General features: G+C 39.7%; 1 protein-coding gene across 1 annotated transcript in view; it reads right to left on the minus strand.

The window, feature by feature from the left end:
• LGR5 (leucine rich repeat containing G protein-coupled receptor 5) overlaps nt 1–20,092 on the minus strand; it is a 223,604-nt gene that overhangs the window by 115,583 nt on the left and 87,929 nt on the right. The window contains exon 2 of the mRNA XM_073620041.1: nt 12,152–12,223. Coding sequence (XP_073476142.1) covers nt 12,152–12,223 — 72 coding nt within the window. The remainder of the gene's footprint in view (nt 1–12,151; nt 12,224–20,092) is intronic.

A 20,092-nucleotide genomic window follows, 5' to 3' on the forward strand; every position in this document is an offset into this window, starting at 1 on the left:
AACACATCACACTTTGGAGCAGATGGGCTACAGCAGCAGAAGACCACACCGGGTTCCACTCCTGTCAGCTAAAAACAGGACTAAATTAACAAAATTGCATCACAACAGGATGGAGTCATGATGGAGCTTACGGGTGGAGTCTTCTATTAGGTATTGTTACAGCAGGAGAGGCGGGGTCACTCACGCTTATATTAAGCAAGTGGTATTCTTTAAGCATTGACTTTCAACCTCCCTGGCTTTCAGTGCATTTGAAGTAATGTAATGTAATCTAGTTACATCTCTGTATAATTGTAGGAGTTGATTATTCCTCGCTATATCATCTGTCTGTCTTACCTTTGGCTGGCTCCCCGTGATCAATACTCTCCATATATACTGTGAAGATGACTTCTGTATACGTTATGTATTTTAACACTTGCCTAAAGCTCCTGAGGAAGCACTGAAGCTTGCAACATGTAGAGCAACTGTACATTATATCCACTTCCACCGAGCCTATATGGACACAAGTTATCGTCTTTCAACAGATGCATGTCTAATACCAATATTGGGTTAAGGTGGTTGTAGTGGTTTTGGCTATGATTTCATTCCTCTTAGGCAATTTATGCTTAATATAATTATTTTTGTCAATGTTTTTTTACATTTTTGTAATAAAATATTATGTTTTTATGAAAACCTGTGTACCTGTACCTAAAAAGTCCAATTTCTTTTCCATTCAAAGCAAAGAACAGGAACTGAGGCTACAATTTGCACAGGCTCAACAAAACTGGACAATAGAAGATTGGAAAAACATTGCCTGGTCTGATGAATCTCGATTTCAGCTGCGACATTAAAATGGTAGGGTCAGAATTTGGCGTAAACAACAAGACAGCATGGATCCATCCTGCCATGTATCAACTGTTCAAGCTGGTGGTGTAATGGTGTGGGGGATATTTTCTTGGCATGGTTTGGGCCCCTTAGTACCAATTGAGCATCATTTAAATGACACGGCTTATCTTAATAGTAATGTTGCTGACCATTTCCATCCCTTTATGACTACAGTGTACCCATCTTCTGATGGCTACTTCCAGCAGGATAATGCACCATATCACAAAGCTCAAATCATCTCAAACAAATTTCTTGAACATGACAATGAGGTCCATGTACTCCAATGGCCTCCACAGTAACCAGATCTCAATCGAATAGAGCACCTTTGAGATGTGGTAGAATGGGAGATTCGCATGGATGTGCAGCTGACAAATCTTCAGTAACTGCGTGATGCTATCATGTCAATATGGACCAAAATCTCTGAGAAATGTTTCCAACACCTTCTTGAATCTATGCCACGAAGAATTAAGGCAGTTCTGAAGGTAAAAGGGTATACAAATAAATAATAAAATAATAATAAAAATAAAGTAGCCATTGAATGTATAGTGTCATCGTCGAGTGAGAGGCAACTTATGCAGATGTTTGGCTTCCTCCCTTGACTCATCCTTTTTTTAATAATACCATCACAATTACCTGGAATTACCTTTTAACTATTAAAAAAGTTACTAGTTATAGTTCACTTTTTGAAGAATCCTTGCAGGTGGAATCGCTCACCGGTTGTTTCCACTTTGAGTAGGTATCACCCTTGCTGATCTGTTCTCAAGATATGCAGCTGTACATATTGTAATACAAATACAATAGCAAGTGAAGCCCACCTTGCTTGTCCCCATAATTGCTGAGGTGAAGGACAGAGTGATGTAGCATAGTGTGGTGATCTATGTACTGGTGTTTGCAAGAAATATAGGAAGTCACCAGATGATTTTAAACACAGTGCCTAACCACGATATAATCATTACTTCAGGTGGCTGGACCTTTCAGTACAAAACATCCTATGACATGTCATCGTAGCAATGTTTTCCTAAAATAAACTTATGTTTTTATGTCTAACAGCCAGAATAACTAATTTTGAAGTATTTTTTGGCTGTTCTACTCTACCTATCAGGTATTCTACTCTACCTATCAGGTATGCAGATATAGATAGCCATAGATAGATAGCCAGGTACGCTGTCAATGGTAAGAAGTTACATAACTATATACATTAAGTAAAAGTAATCTGACACCCTAAATGAAAGGTGTCTTAAAAGCCCATAGCAAAAAATATTTTGCTTGGTTTGACCTCAAACAGATCATCTCCCTTTTGTGTAATGTGAACCATGTAACACCGATATCTGTAATCACCACCTGGAGTAGCAGACTGATTGTGCTCTGCTGTCAAATGTCAGATTAGGAATTAAGGTCTTGCTACTAAAAGCAAGATGGGTTTCCTAGAAGAGCAGCAACATTAACATGTAGGTCAGTAAGTTCTGCAGAACTCCGTACAAATGGAACAGTAACTGCTCACACCTATAATTAAATGTCTTCATAATATGAACAAAACAACTCACCATAAGAAGAAGGTTGTCTAAATAAACCCGAGACGGTGCTAGGTACAGATTCAAATGTAGAAACTGTCTCCTTGTTGGATGATACTGACTATCCTATCTTGTTGTCACTTTTTAACTACTAAAAAAAGATTCAGTAGTACATGCACTCTTTGACTGTGCTAACACTGAAAAAGGTGGAAAGTTAGCTGAAAATATTTACAATACCTATTATGGATTAAGGGTCCTATCTTTGTATTACTACTTTGTTCACAAATAAAAACCTTTCTACATTGGCTGGCACACTTGCTAAGCTTAAGCATTTAATTAGGATACACCCAAGTAAGCACATAAGTCTCAATTCAAAAAGTGAAAAAATATAACAAATATTTTCACTTCAGAGGACTGGAAATTAAAAACTACAATCCTGTGACTGAAAATAAAGGTCCTTATCCATGTTTGAAGGTTTTGTGTATGAAGCCTAAAACAGTGTATTTTCCTTTCACTCTACCAAGAATGTGGCCATTTTTTTTGGAACTACCTTTTTCCCAAGCCTCCCAAGCCTCATATTTATAAATCCACCCTCATTCCAGTTATACGTGGATTGAGGGACCCTGCAGACAGAAAATAGGAACACCCCTTAAATGCCCATCCACCTCTTCAGTTTTTTAGAAGGATTCCTCGGTAGGGAGATTCCATGGCACAAAATTGACTGAAGCATACAGAAAACTGCTCAATCTGATTGTAACAGTTTACTTGAAGTGAAACCTAAGCATCTAGATCAGTGATGGTGAACCTTGGCACACCAGATGTTTTGGAAGTACATTTCCCATGATGCTCAACTACACTGCAGAGTGCATGAGCATCATGGGAAATGTAGTTCCAAAACATCTGGGGTGCCAAGGTTCGCCATCACTGATCTAGATAAATACACTTTTGAAACATGTGAACACTATTACCGACAAAGGGATTTGCAATTTCAATCAGCCATTATTGTATTTTGCACATGTATGTCAACCTGCATAGCTCAGAAGTTCACTTTAGCCAGGCTTATGCCTCGTACACAGGATTGTTGGCCAACAAAACAGTGGAATTTTGTCCAAAGGGCGTTGGCTCAAACTTGTCTTGCATACACACGGTCACACAAATGTTGGCCAACAATTACAAACGTAGCGACGTGCTAGATGTACTACGTGGTTTTTGCAGCTCTTTTGTGCCACCCTTTAGGCTCCTCCTGCTATTTTCGTGTTAGTAGAAGTTCGGTAAGTGTTGATTTGCGCTTTTCTTTTCGCGTTTTTCATTTAGCGCTTTTCAATTTACGCTTTTCATTTCGTGCGTTTCAGATCGCTTCTGAACGGCCGTTCGTCAACCAGACATGTTGCGGAATCGGAGGAGATAACGTGTTATTTATTATTGGCCTTGGAATTATTGCTTTCACATTATTTTTTTGGTTGAATAATGATTTGATATGATATTTGGTATATTTTCTATATTTTTGGATGCATAAAATGCACTTTTTGGTTAAGTTCTATTGGCAGATAGCATGTGTAATTTATATACATGCTGTCACGGAATGTCCCACACTCCGCTTGAGTGCTTCCGTCATATACCACTTCCTCCCAGTCTGTATACAGATATCAGATATTCCAACCTCTCTGAGCACAAAACAAGGCGACACTTGCTTGTTGCTAACATGGACTAACCCTTTATTTGAGATCTCTCACAAATATATACACAGCAGAATGACTAAAACCTAACCTAATTAACATGAGCTAATTAACTAATCCTTTTACCCAGACCAGATGACTCAGAGACATGACCTGTAGGACACAGACTTGTGGGCACCGAGCTTCACACAGTAACAGAGTTAATTATCATAAGTACAACCACAGGACATTTTCTCACAATAGCAGAAGCTCCAATAGGTGTCGGCCAGTCTCCTACATTGTATAGAGGACAATGTGATCAGCTCATTGACTATTCAACACACATTACCATAAACATCAACACAGGGTTAATTAGAATAAACAACAATGAGTTGAATACCCTTAGAACCTGTGGTAAGCCAGACTAAACTCATTTACATTAAACACATTATAGCTGACATCAGACAGGTGAGTGGAGTTGATGACACCAGCATCTCCTCACAGTATGTGTCCCAACAGTATGAATCAGTCTTATCAGCAGGGGGCTGCTGGAGGAATCCCCCCTCCCTCTTCAGGGACACACATCCCAAATGACCACAGCAAGGAGTCCCCAACAGAATCAAACAACATACAATATATACATATATACACGACTGAGTCCGATTAGTACAGTTCAGACTGGATTTCTAATTCACCTCACAAAGAGTATTGTTCCATTGAAAATCCAGGGCCCATAATCAAAAGGCAAGAGGCTTGCATTCAGTCCTCTCCAACAGCCTCTGTCCCGGCTAGGTCTGTCACATTTCTCCCCTTTCGACAGGAGACTAACACAGGAGGAGACCCCAGACGGGTTGACTCCGAAGTTGGTCAGTAGCTCCAGTCCTCTACTGCCTGTACCCACACAGTACCCCAAACAAATTATTCCAAACAGAGTATTACTCACCCAGCCAACCTCTGCCTCTCTCAGAGAACATATCTGCCGCTGGGGAGAGGCCTGGACTGGACCTTCTCCCTGGAGTTCTTTCTGCCGCTGGAGAGAAGACAGGGGGACTGGGCTCACTCCATCCTGCTGTTGGCGATCTGGGCCGACTGCCCAGCATCCCTGGGGTATACAGGTGGGGACTGAAGCCCCATCCACCGACACCAGATCAAGCTGCAGTTGTGAGGTAATGACTGCATTCTCTCCTTGGATCCTGATCTGCAGCTCGCGATAGACTGCCACCTCCTCACCTTGGGCCTCCACAATTGCTGCAGGTGTGGGGCAGAGGTCTTGGACAATCTGTCCGGTTGCCAGCACTTCTGCTGGGGGTTTGCTAGGTGGTTCCTCCTCTACAGAAAGTCTATTAAATCATCAGTCTCTGGAATTGCTAAAAGTGTGGGACAAAGGTCTTGGACCCTCTGTTCAGATACCAGATCTTCAGCTAGAGAAGTTTGTTGTAACTCCATAGATGCTGCTGGCAGAAAATCACATGTCCCTGTCATTGTTGTGGGAGAAAGGCTGACTACCTCTTCTCTCAAGAAGGCCGAAGCCACTGTTGATGCTGAGCAAAGCACAGTGAACTTTGGCCCTGATAGCAGCTCTTCTGCTGGAGGCTCATCAGGTTGTTCTTCCTCAGCAGAAAATCTATCAAATCCCATGTCTCTGCAACTGATGTCTGGGGATAGAGGTTCACCATCTCCTGTCCATGGAACCCAGAAGATGCTATCATTGCTGGGCAGAGGTTAGCAGAGCTCTGCCCTGTTGTCAGCACTTCAGGTTTGGGGACGGCAATCTCCGGATTTTCCACTGCCGATTCGCTGGCATGCTGCTGAACGTGTTCTAGCAGTTTCCTGTATGCCCTTTCCAGATGCTGTTCCTTCCTTAGCAAATGGTCCAGATCAGGTTTGAGCTCTGAGACCCCTGCAAGACCGAGCATAGCCTCTCTATATTCTCGCAGGTCCTCAAGGTCAGGTTCCTCTTCATCGCCAAACACAAAATGGTCTGTAAGGCTCTCCCACAGCAATCCAGGGCCGCCAAAGTCATATCCCTCCGGAGAGCATTCTGTTGTCTCCCCTAAATATCCCTGCTCTGCGTGCCATTGCAGAGCCCGATAATGGTTGTCCAGCTCTAACTTCTGCTGGACCAGGCTGTCCAACTCAGTCACCCATTGCTCCTGGGGCCGCTCTCCCAGGAATGCCATCCGCAATGCCCGTTGGTCACTGGCCCGTTGCTCTTGGGTTGGAAAGCACTTGGCCTGTTTTATACCAGCGAGCTGGAGGGCTCCAATCCAGAGCTCCACCCGAATTTGCTGCCTAAGCTCCAGGTATTCATCCTCAGACACAGTCCTGGTGTATGCTGAAAGGATGATCCGCAGCAGCCCCGGGAAATCTGATGCCAGGTCCATATCTCCGTTGGGGTGACTGAAGTCTGCTGTCCTGATCTTGGATCCAGGTGGAGGTTTAGATTTCCCAGACTGCAGGAAGCTATCCCACTGCTGCCACCAATGTCACGGAACATCCCACACTCCGCTTGAGTGCTTCCGTCATATACCACTTCCTCCCAGTCTGTATACAGATATCAGATATTCCAACCTCTCTGAGCACAAAACAAGGCGACACTTGCTTGTTGCTAACATGGACTGACCCTTTATTTGAGATCTCACACAAATATATACACAGCAGAATGACTAAAACCTAACCTAATTAACATGAGCTAATTAACTAATCGTTTTGCCCAGACCAGATGACTCAGAGACATGACCTGTAGGACACAGACTTGTGGGCACCGAGCTTCACACAGTAACAGAGTTAATTATCATAAGTACAACCACAGGACATTTTCTCACAATAGCAGAAGCTCCAATAGGTGTCGGCCAGTCTCCTACATTGTATAGAGGACAATGTGATCAGCTCATTGACTATTCAACACACATTACCATAAACATCAACACAGGGTTAATTAGAATAAACAACAATGAGTTGAATACCCTTAGAACCTGTGGTAAGCCAGACTAAACTCATTTACATTAAACACATTATAGCTGACATCAGACAGGTGAGTGGAGTTGATGATACCAGCATCTCCTCACAGTATGTGTCCCAACAGTATGAATCAGTCTTATCAGCAGGGGGCTGCTGGAGGAATCCCCCCTCCCTCTTCAGGGACACACATCCCAAATGACCACAGCAAAGAGTCCCCAACAGAATCAAACAACATACAATATATACATATATACACGACTGAGTCCGATTAGTACAGTTCAGACTGGATTTCTAATTCACCTCACAAAGAGTATTGTTCCATTGAAAATCCAGGGCCCATAATCAAAAGGCAAGAGGCTTGCATTCAGTCCTCTCCAACAGCCTCTGTCCCGGTTAGGTCTGTCACACATGCGCACACATTTTCACACAAAATTCACAGAGCTTTTAGCCAAGACACACTTTTTTTTTAATTGGATTCAATTGGACAAAAATGTGTAAAGTCTTGGTGAAAGTTGTGTGAAAACAATCAAATACATCTATCTGGAGTTCTACAATTTCTTCTTTTTTCAGCATTCACAACATTTTCCTAGCTTTGTGTGGCAGTGTGTCCAAATAGAGGGGGATATATATATTGAAAAAATATATAAAAATTGTCAAAATTATATTGGGTAAAGCACAATTTTTGAACTAAAACACTAGTGTGTGGTAAAACGAGCAACTTTCCTTTATTGTATTTTCCTAAGCCAGGACAAGCATGTGCATTATTTCTTGTACCTAGTTAAAGCAAAGTTACAAGCACTTCAAATTGGACACATCTGTTGATCTACATGCTAGAAGCACATTATCTCTATCGGTGCAGCAGAAAATAAGTCATGGCTTCATCTATAATTGTATGTTTATTCAACCTTATGTGCTATCATTTCTCAAAAACTTGACAGGGGAGGAACATGTCTCAAGGATACTTCTTACATAAAAACAATCATATGAACGATATCTAAAAAATATCACTCTCAGACATTTACTGGGAGTTCTAAACTGCTCTGTTAAATCCAATAGCTGTTGTGTTTTTTTTTAACTTTCTTAAAGGAAAATGTTGAGCAAAATCAAAACAAGAATGCCATCTCTTAATAAACACACTTAACATATGTAGTCAGTATGTTCCGCTTATGAAGTTTCATACATTTTAACCTTTTTAAACAGAATACCGGAGTGCACTGAAATAATGCTGAAATACAAGACATACAGGGGTTGATTTACTAAAGCTGGAGAATACAAAATCAGGCTCACTTCTGCATAGAAACCAATCAACTTTCAGGTTTTATTGCAAAACTTAGTTGAACAAGCTGAGGTTAGAAGCTGATTGGCTATCATGCACAGCTGCACCAGATACTGAGTGTATCAGTTTCAGTAAATCTACCCCACAGTATCTCACAAAAGTGAGTACACCCCTCACATTTTTGTTAATATTTTATTATATCTTTTCATGTGACAACACTGAAGAAATGACACTTTGCTACAATGTAAAGTAGTGAGTGTACAGCTTGTATAACAGTGTAGATTTGCTGTCCCCTCAAAATAACTCAACACAGAGCTATTAATGTCTAAACCACTGGCAACAAAAGTGAGTACACCCCTAAGTAAAAATGTCCAAATTGGGCCCAATTAGCCATTTTCCCTCCCCAGTGTAATGTGACTCGTTAGTGTTACAAGGTCTCAGGTGTGAATGGGGAGCAGGTGTGTTAAATTTGGTGTTATCGCTCTCACTCTCTCATACTGGTCACTGGAAGTTCAACATGGCACCTCATGGCAAAGAACTCTCTGAGGATCTGAAAAAAAGAATTGTTGCTCTACATAAAGATGCAACAAATATGGAATAAGTGGGAATCCTACCTAATATATATATATATATATATATATATATATATATATATATATATGTAGAGCTCACCGGATAAATATCGGGGGGTGTAATCAGTATTATACTAAACCAACAAACAAAAAATAAAAAACACAGACATCTACACACCCTAAAGAGTTAAACTACAAAAATAATTTATTGCTAAAAGAAGCGATGTACAACAATTTATTAGCACAATGACCCAAGACCCCCCATATAATCCAACCCTCCCCAAAAATATTCCTCTTAAAAACCAATTATGTAGGGCAAAAATACCCCTCGTGTGACCAACTATTTTTGCCCTACATAGTGTGTTAAGTTATTTTGAGGGCACAGCAAATTTACACTGTTATACAAGCTGTACACTCACTACTTTACATTGTAGCAAAGTGTCATTTCTTCAGTGTTGTCACATGAAAAGATAGAATAAAATATTTACAAAAATGTGAGGGGTGTACTCACTTTTGTGAGATACTGTACCCGCAGTAACAGATAACATTCCCTACCACAAAATAGCCTAGGTTTACATTGGTATGATTTGACATGTCAAATCGCATGCCAAATCGGCAGGTATTGCCGGCAATGGCACCGTCTGAATTGGTGCGGCTTTCAGCGCCGCACCGATTCCCAAAAATAGTTCCTGTACTACTTTTAGTGACCTCGGGGGGGGGGTCGATTTGTATAGACATCTGTGCAGGAACCCGAAGTTGGACTGCATTGCCGGGTTAGAAATTGTGCGAGTTCCGCTCCAATGTGAACCTAGGCCTAAGAAGAGTCATTTGGTAGGTACTCGACTACTTCTTGCAATGAAGAATAGCAAATCCCCATTTTCTTGCGGTTTGCTGTAAGTCCCATGCTTTAAAGTGGAAGTAAAAGCTAATACAATTTAGGTAACAAAAAAAACTTGCTTTTCCCCTCCTCATACCTATGATACCTTTCCGCTTGTAAAAGAGTTATGTGTAAATACTTTTAATTTATCAGCTGAAAGCTAGCCATACATTATACAATTTTCCAATTCAATTTCCTTTAGATTTATCTTCAACTGTGTAGTGCAAGGGTCTGCATGGTTGCATACAAATTGAAAGTGTCTAGGTATGACCTCATATTATATGGTTTTGGTAAATGTAAAGGAAAATTGTACTAGAAGATTGTATAATGTATGGCCAGCCTTAGAGCAATCACATAATATATATGCTGCAGCTCCCCTATGTTCGGCTGATGGGAGGGAACACAGATGACAGGGGAGGGGCAATAAAAGCTGGTGGGTGATGTCACAGCTCAAAGAATCCAGTCACATTGTCAAGCCACTCATTGACACAGGGAAGCCAACGCTTACAGATCATGTGACCACATTGAAACTGATGAAAAAACAGGTAAGCAGCATGGGTATGAGGAGTGGGGAAGCAACATTTTAACCTTAATTGAATTAACCTTTATTTCCACTTTAATATAAAGATATATCCCTCTAAAGAGATCTGCTAAAGTTGTCTGGCATATGGACATCACTAGTATAGAAACAAAGAATTTATCAGCTTGATCAAACTGTTTACGGTCCTCAAGTTAGAAGTTATGAACATCAGGGAAACTCTTTTGTGAAAGTTGAACTAGTCAGATTTTTTTTTTTATATAACATGTTATCCTTACCTGCTCTGTGCAAGGGCGGCCCCGATCCTCCTTTTTTGGGGTCCCCCAGCGTCGCTCCTGGCTCCTCCTCTTATTGAGTGCCCCCACGGAGAGCCATATTACATAGGGGCACTCGTGCTGGCACGCTTCTGAGTCCTGCTGCTACGTCCATTAACATAGACTGCAGGACTCGGCTCTGCCCCCTGGCTTCCATGTTACTGGATTTGATTGACAGCAGTGGGAGCCAATGGAAAGTCATTGTTGAAAGTAAGCCATAAGAAGTCCCTTTTGCAGTCAGCGAGAAGCCATGTGGGGGACAAAGCAAATGCGTGGAAGAAGGAGTTCTAGTCAGATGAGACCAAAATTGAACTTTTTGGCTTAAAAGCAAAATGCTATGTGTGGCGGAAAACGAACACTGCACAATACCTGAAACACACCATCCCCACCGTGAAACATGGTGGTGGCAGCATCATCTTGTGGGGATGGTTTTCTTCAGCAGGGACAGGGAAGCTGGTCAGAGTTGATGGGAAGATGGATGGAGCCAAATACAGGGCAATCTTAGAAGAAAACATGTTAGAGTCTGCAAAAGACTTGAGACTTGGGCAGGGGTTCACCTTCCAGCAGGACTACGACCCTAAACATACAGCCAGAGCTACAATGGAATGGTTTAGATCAAAGCATATTCATGTGTTAGAATGGCCCAGTCAAAGTCCAGACATACAGTAGATCCAATTGAGAATCTGTGACAAGACTTGAAAATTGCTGTTCACAGACACTCTCCATCCAATCTGACAGAGCTTGAGCTATTTTGCAAAGAAGACTTGACAAAAATCACATATACTGTATATATATATATATATATATATATATATATATATATATATATATATATATATATTTATATTTATATACACATTTAATTTGCAGGTATTTATTATGATTCATACGCTATACAGTTTATCATTTAATACAAAGGGGTTGATTTACTAAAACTGGAGAGTGCAAAATCTGGTGCAGCTGTGCATGGTAGCCAATCTGCTCTTAACTTCAGCTTGTTCAGTTAAGCTTTGACAAAAAAAAAACCTGGAAACCGATTGGTTTCTATGCAGAGCTACACCAGAATTTGCACAATCCAGTTTTAGTAAATCAACCCCAAAGTGTTCAAGTCTATATAAAATTAGCATGGGGCGCTACAGAAATCATGTTTATAGAGAGAAAAGTCTTTATTAAAAGCAATTAGTTTGAGTAATGCTGTCATAAAACTTTTTCTTCATAGTTTCTGACACAATCAAACCCAAACAACAGTTTTTCATTATAACTTTACTGTCTATTTTAATAAACATGACCAAGCACTGAAATTTTTAATATCCTGCTGCATAAGTATTTCCAAGAAGCTTTCCAGCTTATGTATAAGTTTATACTTTTATCGTTGAGCCCTTTGCAAAAAATCTATATCCTTGTCCTTTCCATACTTTTTCCCTACAAATCACCAGAAATGATTATTTTTAAAGGAATGTTTCCCATGTGTCATGTAAATCTGTTAGTGCTGACAGTTTATGAAATGTTCTATCTGGTTCCCACAGCAAAGACCAAGACCAGAGCAAGGGCTCACGTTGCCCAGCAACTTTAGAGAACATACTTACAATTCTTCAAGGTAGTGCAGGTTATGTAAGGCACCGGAGGGAAGTTTGGTAATGTTGTTCATGCTGAGATCACTGTAGGCATAAAAAGAAAATATAGTCAGTCATCTGGAACATATAAAATGGCAACATCTTTAAAAACTGGCATGCATAATCTCAGACAACGATGTGACAATAAAAGCAAAAAGGTGTGGGATAAGCTGTGGACCCCAGAATGTAAACCTGGATACAAATACTACATAAAACCTTCGGCAGATTATAATTGTAGTTGTTATGGCAGTGTATATATCCGTGTCATCATGAAATTTACCTTCATCTATAGTACAAACTTAAAGCTGTCCAGAGACGGATTGCTCCACGTTAAAGAATACCTAAATCCAGTCACTAAAATCTCACACAAGCTTTAACATGATAAGTAAGTTAAAAGAAAGTGACCGCTGCTCACATAATACAATCGGCTACTAATCGGTCCAAGATGATCCCGTAGGGTGGGGTGCACGCCCTGCCACTGCAGCAGAAATCATAGAACAGGATACTTCGGCAGCACACCCACACATGAAATATAGTAGAATTCCTTTATTAAAGATATAAATCATGACAAAAGCAATGGATGGGTACAGGCAGGTAGGTCGACACGTTTCACACTATGGAAGTATTGTCAAAACCACCAAAGCACTTCCATAGTGAGAAACGTGGCAACCTACCTGCCTTTCCCCTGCCTGTACCCATCCATTGCTTTTATCATCATTTATATTTTCAATAAAGGAATTCTACTATATTTCATGTGTGGGTGTGCTGCCGATCCAAAGTATCCTATTCCATGGTAAGGTAAGTTGTTTTAAGTGCTTCCCAACCAGCCGGCACAGTTATACTGCAGCAGGTTGGTTCCCCTGGGCGAGCCATCGCAGCTGTACGCCAGCTGCTTTAAGAGGACTAGGGGGCGCGCACACACGTGGCGCAACGACGGCGCGATCGCTCCACACAGAGACAGAATGGAATCTCCATTCTGTCAGGGGAGAGGAGCCAAATCTGTTGTTCATACTAAGTATGAACAACGATCGGTCTCCTCCCTCAGGCAGTCCTATCCCCTCACAGTTAGAAACACTCCCTAGAACACACATTTAACCCCTAGCCCCCTAGTGTTAACCCCTTCCCTGCCAATGACATTTATACAGTAATTGGTGGCTATTTTTAGCTGTATATTTCGCTGCATAAATGTCAATGGTCCCAAAAAAGTGTCAAAAGTGTCCGATCTGTCTGCCGCAATGTTGCAGTCCTGATAAAAATCGCAGATCATCGCCATTACTAGTAGAAAAAAAAATAATAATAAAAATGCCATAAATCTAGTCCCTATTTTGTAGACACTATAACTTTTGCGCAAACCAATAAATATACGCTTTTTGCGATTTTTTTACCAAAAAAATGTAAAAGAATACATTATTATAGCAAAAAGTAAAAAATATTGGGGTTTTTTTTTTCAAAATTGTTGCTCTTTTTTTTGTTTATAGCGCAAAAAACAAAAATCGCAGAGGTGATCAAATACCACCAAAAAAAAGCTATATTTGTGGGAAAAAAAGGACATCAATTTTGTTTTTGTACAATGTCACATGATCGCACAATTGTCAGTTAAAACTACGCAGTGCCATATTGCAAAATTACCTGGTCATTAAGGGGCCAAAACTTCCGGGGCTGAAGTGGTTATAGTAGAACTATAGGCATAAAAATGCTTTTTCATTTTTTTCACCATCTGTCCTATGTCCTATTGTGTCCCAAAATGTCCTATTGTGGACATTTTTCTTTACTTCCTGTCCCATAGCCAAACAGGAAGTGAGAGGACATCCCTGCAAATTATCTTTGGGGATGTTCAGGTCACCAGAACTAGTAGCCCCATTGGAAGATTTCCCCTCTATTACTTTTTTGGGGACAACCCAAAATACAATTTGGGATTTTCTTTTACTTTCACTTTTAATGATAATGGTAAAAAGGAAAAATAGAGAGGATGAATCTCCTTAACAGGGGCACAAACAGAAATAAAAACTGACAAGCATTCTAATCCCTCTCCACTTGATAAAAAAAAAAAAAACATGTTGCCTTTAGTTTAAACCGGGAGTTTTCATCCAAATAATACCTGGGGATCGTGCCATTTGGATCCTTTTTAAAGAGGAGCTACAGCCTTTTGTAAAAAAAAATAAAGTCTTAAAGGATTTAAAGCATAAGTTCACCTTTTTAAGAAAATTAATAAAGGCCCTATAAAGTATTACACCCATGATCAGCAGATCGCAGGTGCAATGTCAGGCTCTTGCTGTCTGACCGTACCTTAGATATGGGCAGGCACTTACTTCATCCCAGGAATAATCAATGAACTACAAGGTTCCTCACCAGCACCCTCCCAGTTCATTAAGAGCTACAAGCCGTTAGCTGCTAGGGATGTCGGTACTTGTAGTCTACTCACTCACAAAACTCTATGAATAAATTATGCAGCTGGGCTCTATTCAAATTGTGACCGAGAGCATGGGAAGAAGATCCCTTTCAAGCTGTCACAGGAAGGCGGAGGGATCAGGGGCAGAGCTGCAGGAGCAGGAACATGTTACATGTTCCACCCTAAAAACAGGTGGAAAATGTAACATGTTCCTGAAGGCCAACTTATCCTTTAATAAACAGACACTTACCAGCCCAGGAGTCCAGTGATGTCATCACATAAGCTGGTACTTTGCTTTTTTGGGTCCCTAGTGCCACCATTTTGTTGGGTGAAGCTGGCTGTGACTTCTTGCTGTTTCACAGCCAGCTTCCCGCTGTGCACTCAGACTGGTCCCGCAGCCTCCTAGGACTTGTGACCTGTACTAAGAGGTTACAGGAGGGTGGGAAGGGGAGGAGAGAAGTGGGACTGGGTACCTGACTAGAAAAGTAAAAAAAATTCTAAAAAGTAGTAGAGGAGGTTTTAGGTGACTTTCCGTTTTAAGGAACTGTCTATTATAGGATGACAACTTGTGCTCCTGCATTGTCACCCTGTCATATGCAAGAGAGATAAGTTCTATAGGGGGTTTGATCAAATATTTGGTTCAACTTCATGTCCATGTCCACTGTGCCTGTGCATCTATAGCAACCTTTAACTGCTGCAATAGATTTGAACCCCCAGCACAAATTGTCTCATTTTACAGTATGTCCCCTGGACAAATCTTGTGGTTGGTACTGAAATCTTTACCCCCTCATTACACATTGTAATTCTGTAGCCAATCAAAATGTTTCTATTACCGATAGATGTGTTTCAATTTATAATTCCATCCAAATTGGAAATTGCATTTTTTTGTTTTGTTTTTGTTAGAAAATATGTTGGTGTTGTTTTGAGATTCCAGGAGCAAACATTAAAACGGCAAGGCAAGCAAATACACAAAAGAAACAGTTAGATTTTATTACAGTATATTTACAGTCACTCTGCGAAATACCGATACATCATTTTTACACATTAGGCCCCGTTCACACCTGTGCGTTTTATGTGCAGTTTATGTGTAGTGCATTAAAAAAAAGTCATGCATGCTGATGCCCTTTCATCAAAATGTTCTATAAAGTTCAATGTTAACGTGCCTAAAAAAAGAAACGTGGCAAAAACGCAACACATTGATAAATACAGATGCTTGTTCATTGACACTAAAAGGTAATTTTACCTGAAAAATGTATTGTGAACCCTGCAAGTGGGAGACCTGGACACAGATTCCAGGCCCACTTTACAAGGCTCACTATAAAGAAGCGAGTTATGATATGGAGACCTGCAAAAATATTCCGTAGGATTCCACCCTGAAAGATGACATATAGCAAGATGAGAACAATCCAATGCAGTCTGCTGAATTCTTTGGACTTCTATATGGCCATCTAAACACTTGCCTGTACTTAGTTGACAATATATTTTGACATATAGACCTCATTTAAATGAATAAAAATGTGTTCTTTTAATATCGGACAATGTTTGCTCTGAATTAAAATTACAAAAAAATAGAACTGTCAAACAAAGCTCTTTCAGCCTCCCTTCTGAGATGTATGCTTTTCACTGAAATGTAAAATGTCATAGATGTTTAGCTAACAAATTATTATAGCCATGGAAGATTCATATTATTATAGCTATCTGACTATACAAGTTAAATGTTTTCCTGTGTCTGATGTCTTTCCCAGATACCAGAGAATATATAACATATGGGGAATTAGTGTTTGGAAATGGTTAGAAAGAATGAGGTCAGGTTTTAAAGCAATTCTATCATGGTGATGGGCATTACAAGAAATCCACAATATAATTCAATATCAACATTTGTATGGGTTGCTAGCGGATAAAAAAATAAAAAAATAAAAAGGGAATGCATAACATTACATTAACCCACAACACCATAGTGTTTAAAGCTGCTCTCATCTCTCTGTTTTAACATTTAAAGCTGGACGTGGATAAATTCATGTAGAATTCAAGAGCCAGACAGTCCAATCTAATAGTCTATAGTACAGTAATATAATAATAAAAAAACATACTTGATGTAAATTAAGTGATTAGTGTTTGTTACTGTTGTGGTTTGTAACTACAGTATACTGTATATGTACATTAAAGCTGCACGATTCTGGAAAAAATTTGAATCATGATTTTTTTGCTTAGAATGATCACGATTCTCAGCGTAACATCATCTTTCACACTATAGAAAAAATTGGGCTAACTTTACTGTCTATTTTTATTTTTTAATTAATTGAAGTATATTCTTTCCCAAAAAATTGTGTTTGAAAGACCGCTGTGCAAATACAGTGTGACATAAAATATTGCAATGACTGTCACTTTATTCTCTATGGTCTCTGATAACAAAATATATATAATGTTTGGGGGTCCTAAGTAATTTTCTAGAAGAAAATACTGATTTTAACTTGTAAGCAACAAGTGTCAGAAAAAGGCCTGGTCTTTAAGTTGTTAAACTGACCTCATTTACAGACCGAAGTTCATCCCTTTGATCTAAAAGAACGAAATGTTACAATGTTTCCTTTTATCTCCCAGCGCTGAGTAATGTTGATAAACATTTGCCAAATGGTTGTTTATTTATTTATTTATTTCACAGCTGCGAGTGAGCAGAGAACGGCTCTGCACTTGTTACATGAATGAATTGTGGAAATGCCGGATTAAGTTAGTGAGGGGGATTGAATCGAGATCGTGATTTTTTTTAACAATTAATCGCGCAGCTCTAGCGTACATAGAGCACATATGTTTCCTAATCATAAACACAGGCTCTGCTTCCTGCTTTGCAGTGCTACACAATACCTGTGCTTTAGCCCACACCTTTGCAATTTTATGCACGTAGGTTGATTCCTGACAATACACGACAAAAGTATTATTTACCATTATTTTTTATGGGGCTCATTCAGATATGTGCATTTTTCTTCCACACATCTTGGAAAAAACTATAGGTGCTTTTTTTAGGTACAGCATTGAGTTTTTTGGTCCCATAGACTTCAATCATAGTGCATGGAAAACACAGGTAAAATGCATGTAATAAACATGTAAGATGGAAGAAAACTGCAAATTAAAGCAGATGAACAACAGTGCGCCTAGATTTACTGCTCTCCTAAAAGCAAGAAATTGGAGTCATGAAATACAAAGGGGTTGATTTACTAAAGACAAATGGACTGTGCACTTTAAAGTGGATGTAAACCCCAATTTTTTTTTTTCTATATCATAATGTAGAGTATAAGATTTCCTATCATTTGAGCCCAGTCTTGCCACACAGAGTTAATCCATCTCTGAGCAATCCTCTTTTATTGTTCAGTGAGATAATTCTTGACAAACAGAGAAAAACTTTGTCAAATCCTCCCCCTTGCTGTGAGTGACAGGTGATTTACATCTCGTGCACTTGCATGCATTATTTTTTAATTCCCTCCCACTATTTTCTTCAGCAGCTCTGCAAGGATTGGCTGTTCCACACCTCAGCATGATTTGGCATGCTGAAGTCATGTGGTTACTTTCCTGTCTTTTCACTGGATGTTAGAGATTATAGCAGAAGTTCAGCAGAAGTTCAGTGTTAGAAATAAACAGGAGAAATGCATATTGACAAGGGGAGTGTAGAGGTGGGCGGGGAGCCTACTGACATCACGACTCCACCCACCGAGCTTCGGACAACAGACCCACCCACAGAATCTGCAGTTTTTCGGGTCTCATAACAGACAGAGGGGAGCCATTTGACAGGTAAAGATACATGCAGGAGGCATGTATATCCTTATAGATAACCCCTATGGCAGTAGTTTAGAAAGGATGACATTGGGTTTACATCCACTTAAAGCTTAGTAAATGAGTTAAAGCTTTATTTTGCAAAGAATACCCAATCACGTGCAAGGTCAAATAAAAAAAACTGCATTTTTGCTTGCACATGATTTGATGATGGAAGTCAGCAAAGATTCTGTTTACTATTTACTAAGCTCTGGAGCGACTACACTTGCAGAGTACTACTGCACTTTACAAAGTACGCAGTCTATTTGCCTTTAGTAAATCAACCCCAATATGCTACCTTCATGGAAAGCCTCTCCAGTATTTCAAATCAGTGAAATACAAATCCTATATCTTAAATGTAGCCCCTTAAAAGGTGTGACTCTCATACATCAAAATAACATTGAGGCCTCATACACACTGGACGTTTTTACAGCAGCTGTTTTTGGCTGTAGACATTTTTTTCTACAGTCATTAAACTCTCCATCATGTTATCCTATGTGTCCATCATGCACATATAGGCTGTTATCAGCAGTTTTGGGCAGTGGTGTTTTTGAGCAGTAAAAAAAACCCAAAACTAGTGGGTTCTGAGAGACGTTTTTCAGCTGTAAAAATGCTCTAATGCTGATAAACGCCAATAAACGATCAAAAACGTCGCTCACCAGCATTTTTTAACATTTTTGATCCATTAAAAAAAAAAAAAACACACTAAAACGCTAACACGGAAAAACGCTAAAAAACGCTGCAAAGATACTGACTTTTTTATAACGTTATTATAACATACAGTGTGCATGAGGCCTTATTGTTGGGTATATTAACATAAAAGCTCGTTCATGAATCATGAGAAGGAGGATTCACCGTATGAGACTTTAATCAGTTCCCTTTCCTTTGCTGTAATTGGCTGTGCAACTGAATGACCTTTCTGGATCATTTTTGGCCCTGCATTTTATTTTCCAACATGCTGTGTAAATGTGAACTTTAACTACATGTAAGTTTACATTGTGACATATGCTGTGTTTCCACGCTACATTTATCAGTGCCATTCACAGACATCCGTTAGCGGTGGCACTTCTTTCCATCCCAACCCTTTTTCTGATGGACGATATCTTTATAAAGCCTTCTAAATTATTAAGACATAAACTTGTCATGACAGCAATACAAGGGCTCCCACTGCCATCTACTTTAAAAAATGCTACTTATCTAGTTGATATGCTAGCCTTCAAATTTCTGTACTTTTTGAGTAATTAACCTAAAAAAAAAATTGGATCAGTAAAGTCAAGGAAAAGTCAGAACTCCTGATCGATGTACTTTTTCTAGGTCAAAGGATGACAGCCAGGCAACTAGTTCTTAAGTGTATTCAAACCAAAAAAACAAAATGTAATATCTGGTAGTTTACGAGCTGTAAACCTCAGAGCTCTCGGTCCTGGAGAGCTGATTTGCTGCATTGTGCGTGAGACTTTCCTATCTGCCACTAGCACAGGGTATTGCTGCTATCCGCCCAGGTATCTTGCTGGAGCAGTAATGAAAAGTAAAAGAGAAGGATTTTATTATTATAAAGCATATGCTGCCTGAATCAGTGCTGTGATATGGCACCTGGCAATGCAGTAAGAAAACTGGTAAAACATCACAGCAGTGGACCACATAGAGGATATGTACATTATAATAAACCAGGGTATTAAGGGGTACAAAAGAGCAACTGTGAATCATCAAACATTAGCTGTATCAAG

The sequence above is a fragment of the Aquarana catesbeiana genome, linkage group LG03 (assembly GCF_042186555.1).
Source record: "Aquarana catesbeiana isolate 2022-GZ linkage group LG03, ASM4218655v1, whole genome shotgun sequence".
Lineage (NCBI taxonomy): Eukaryota > Metazoa > Chordata > Amphibia > Anura > Ranidae > Aquarana > Aquarana catesbeiana.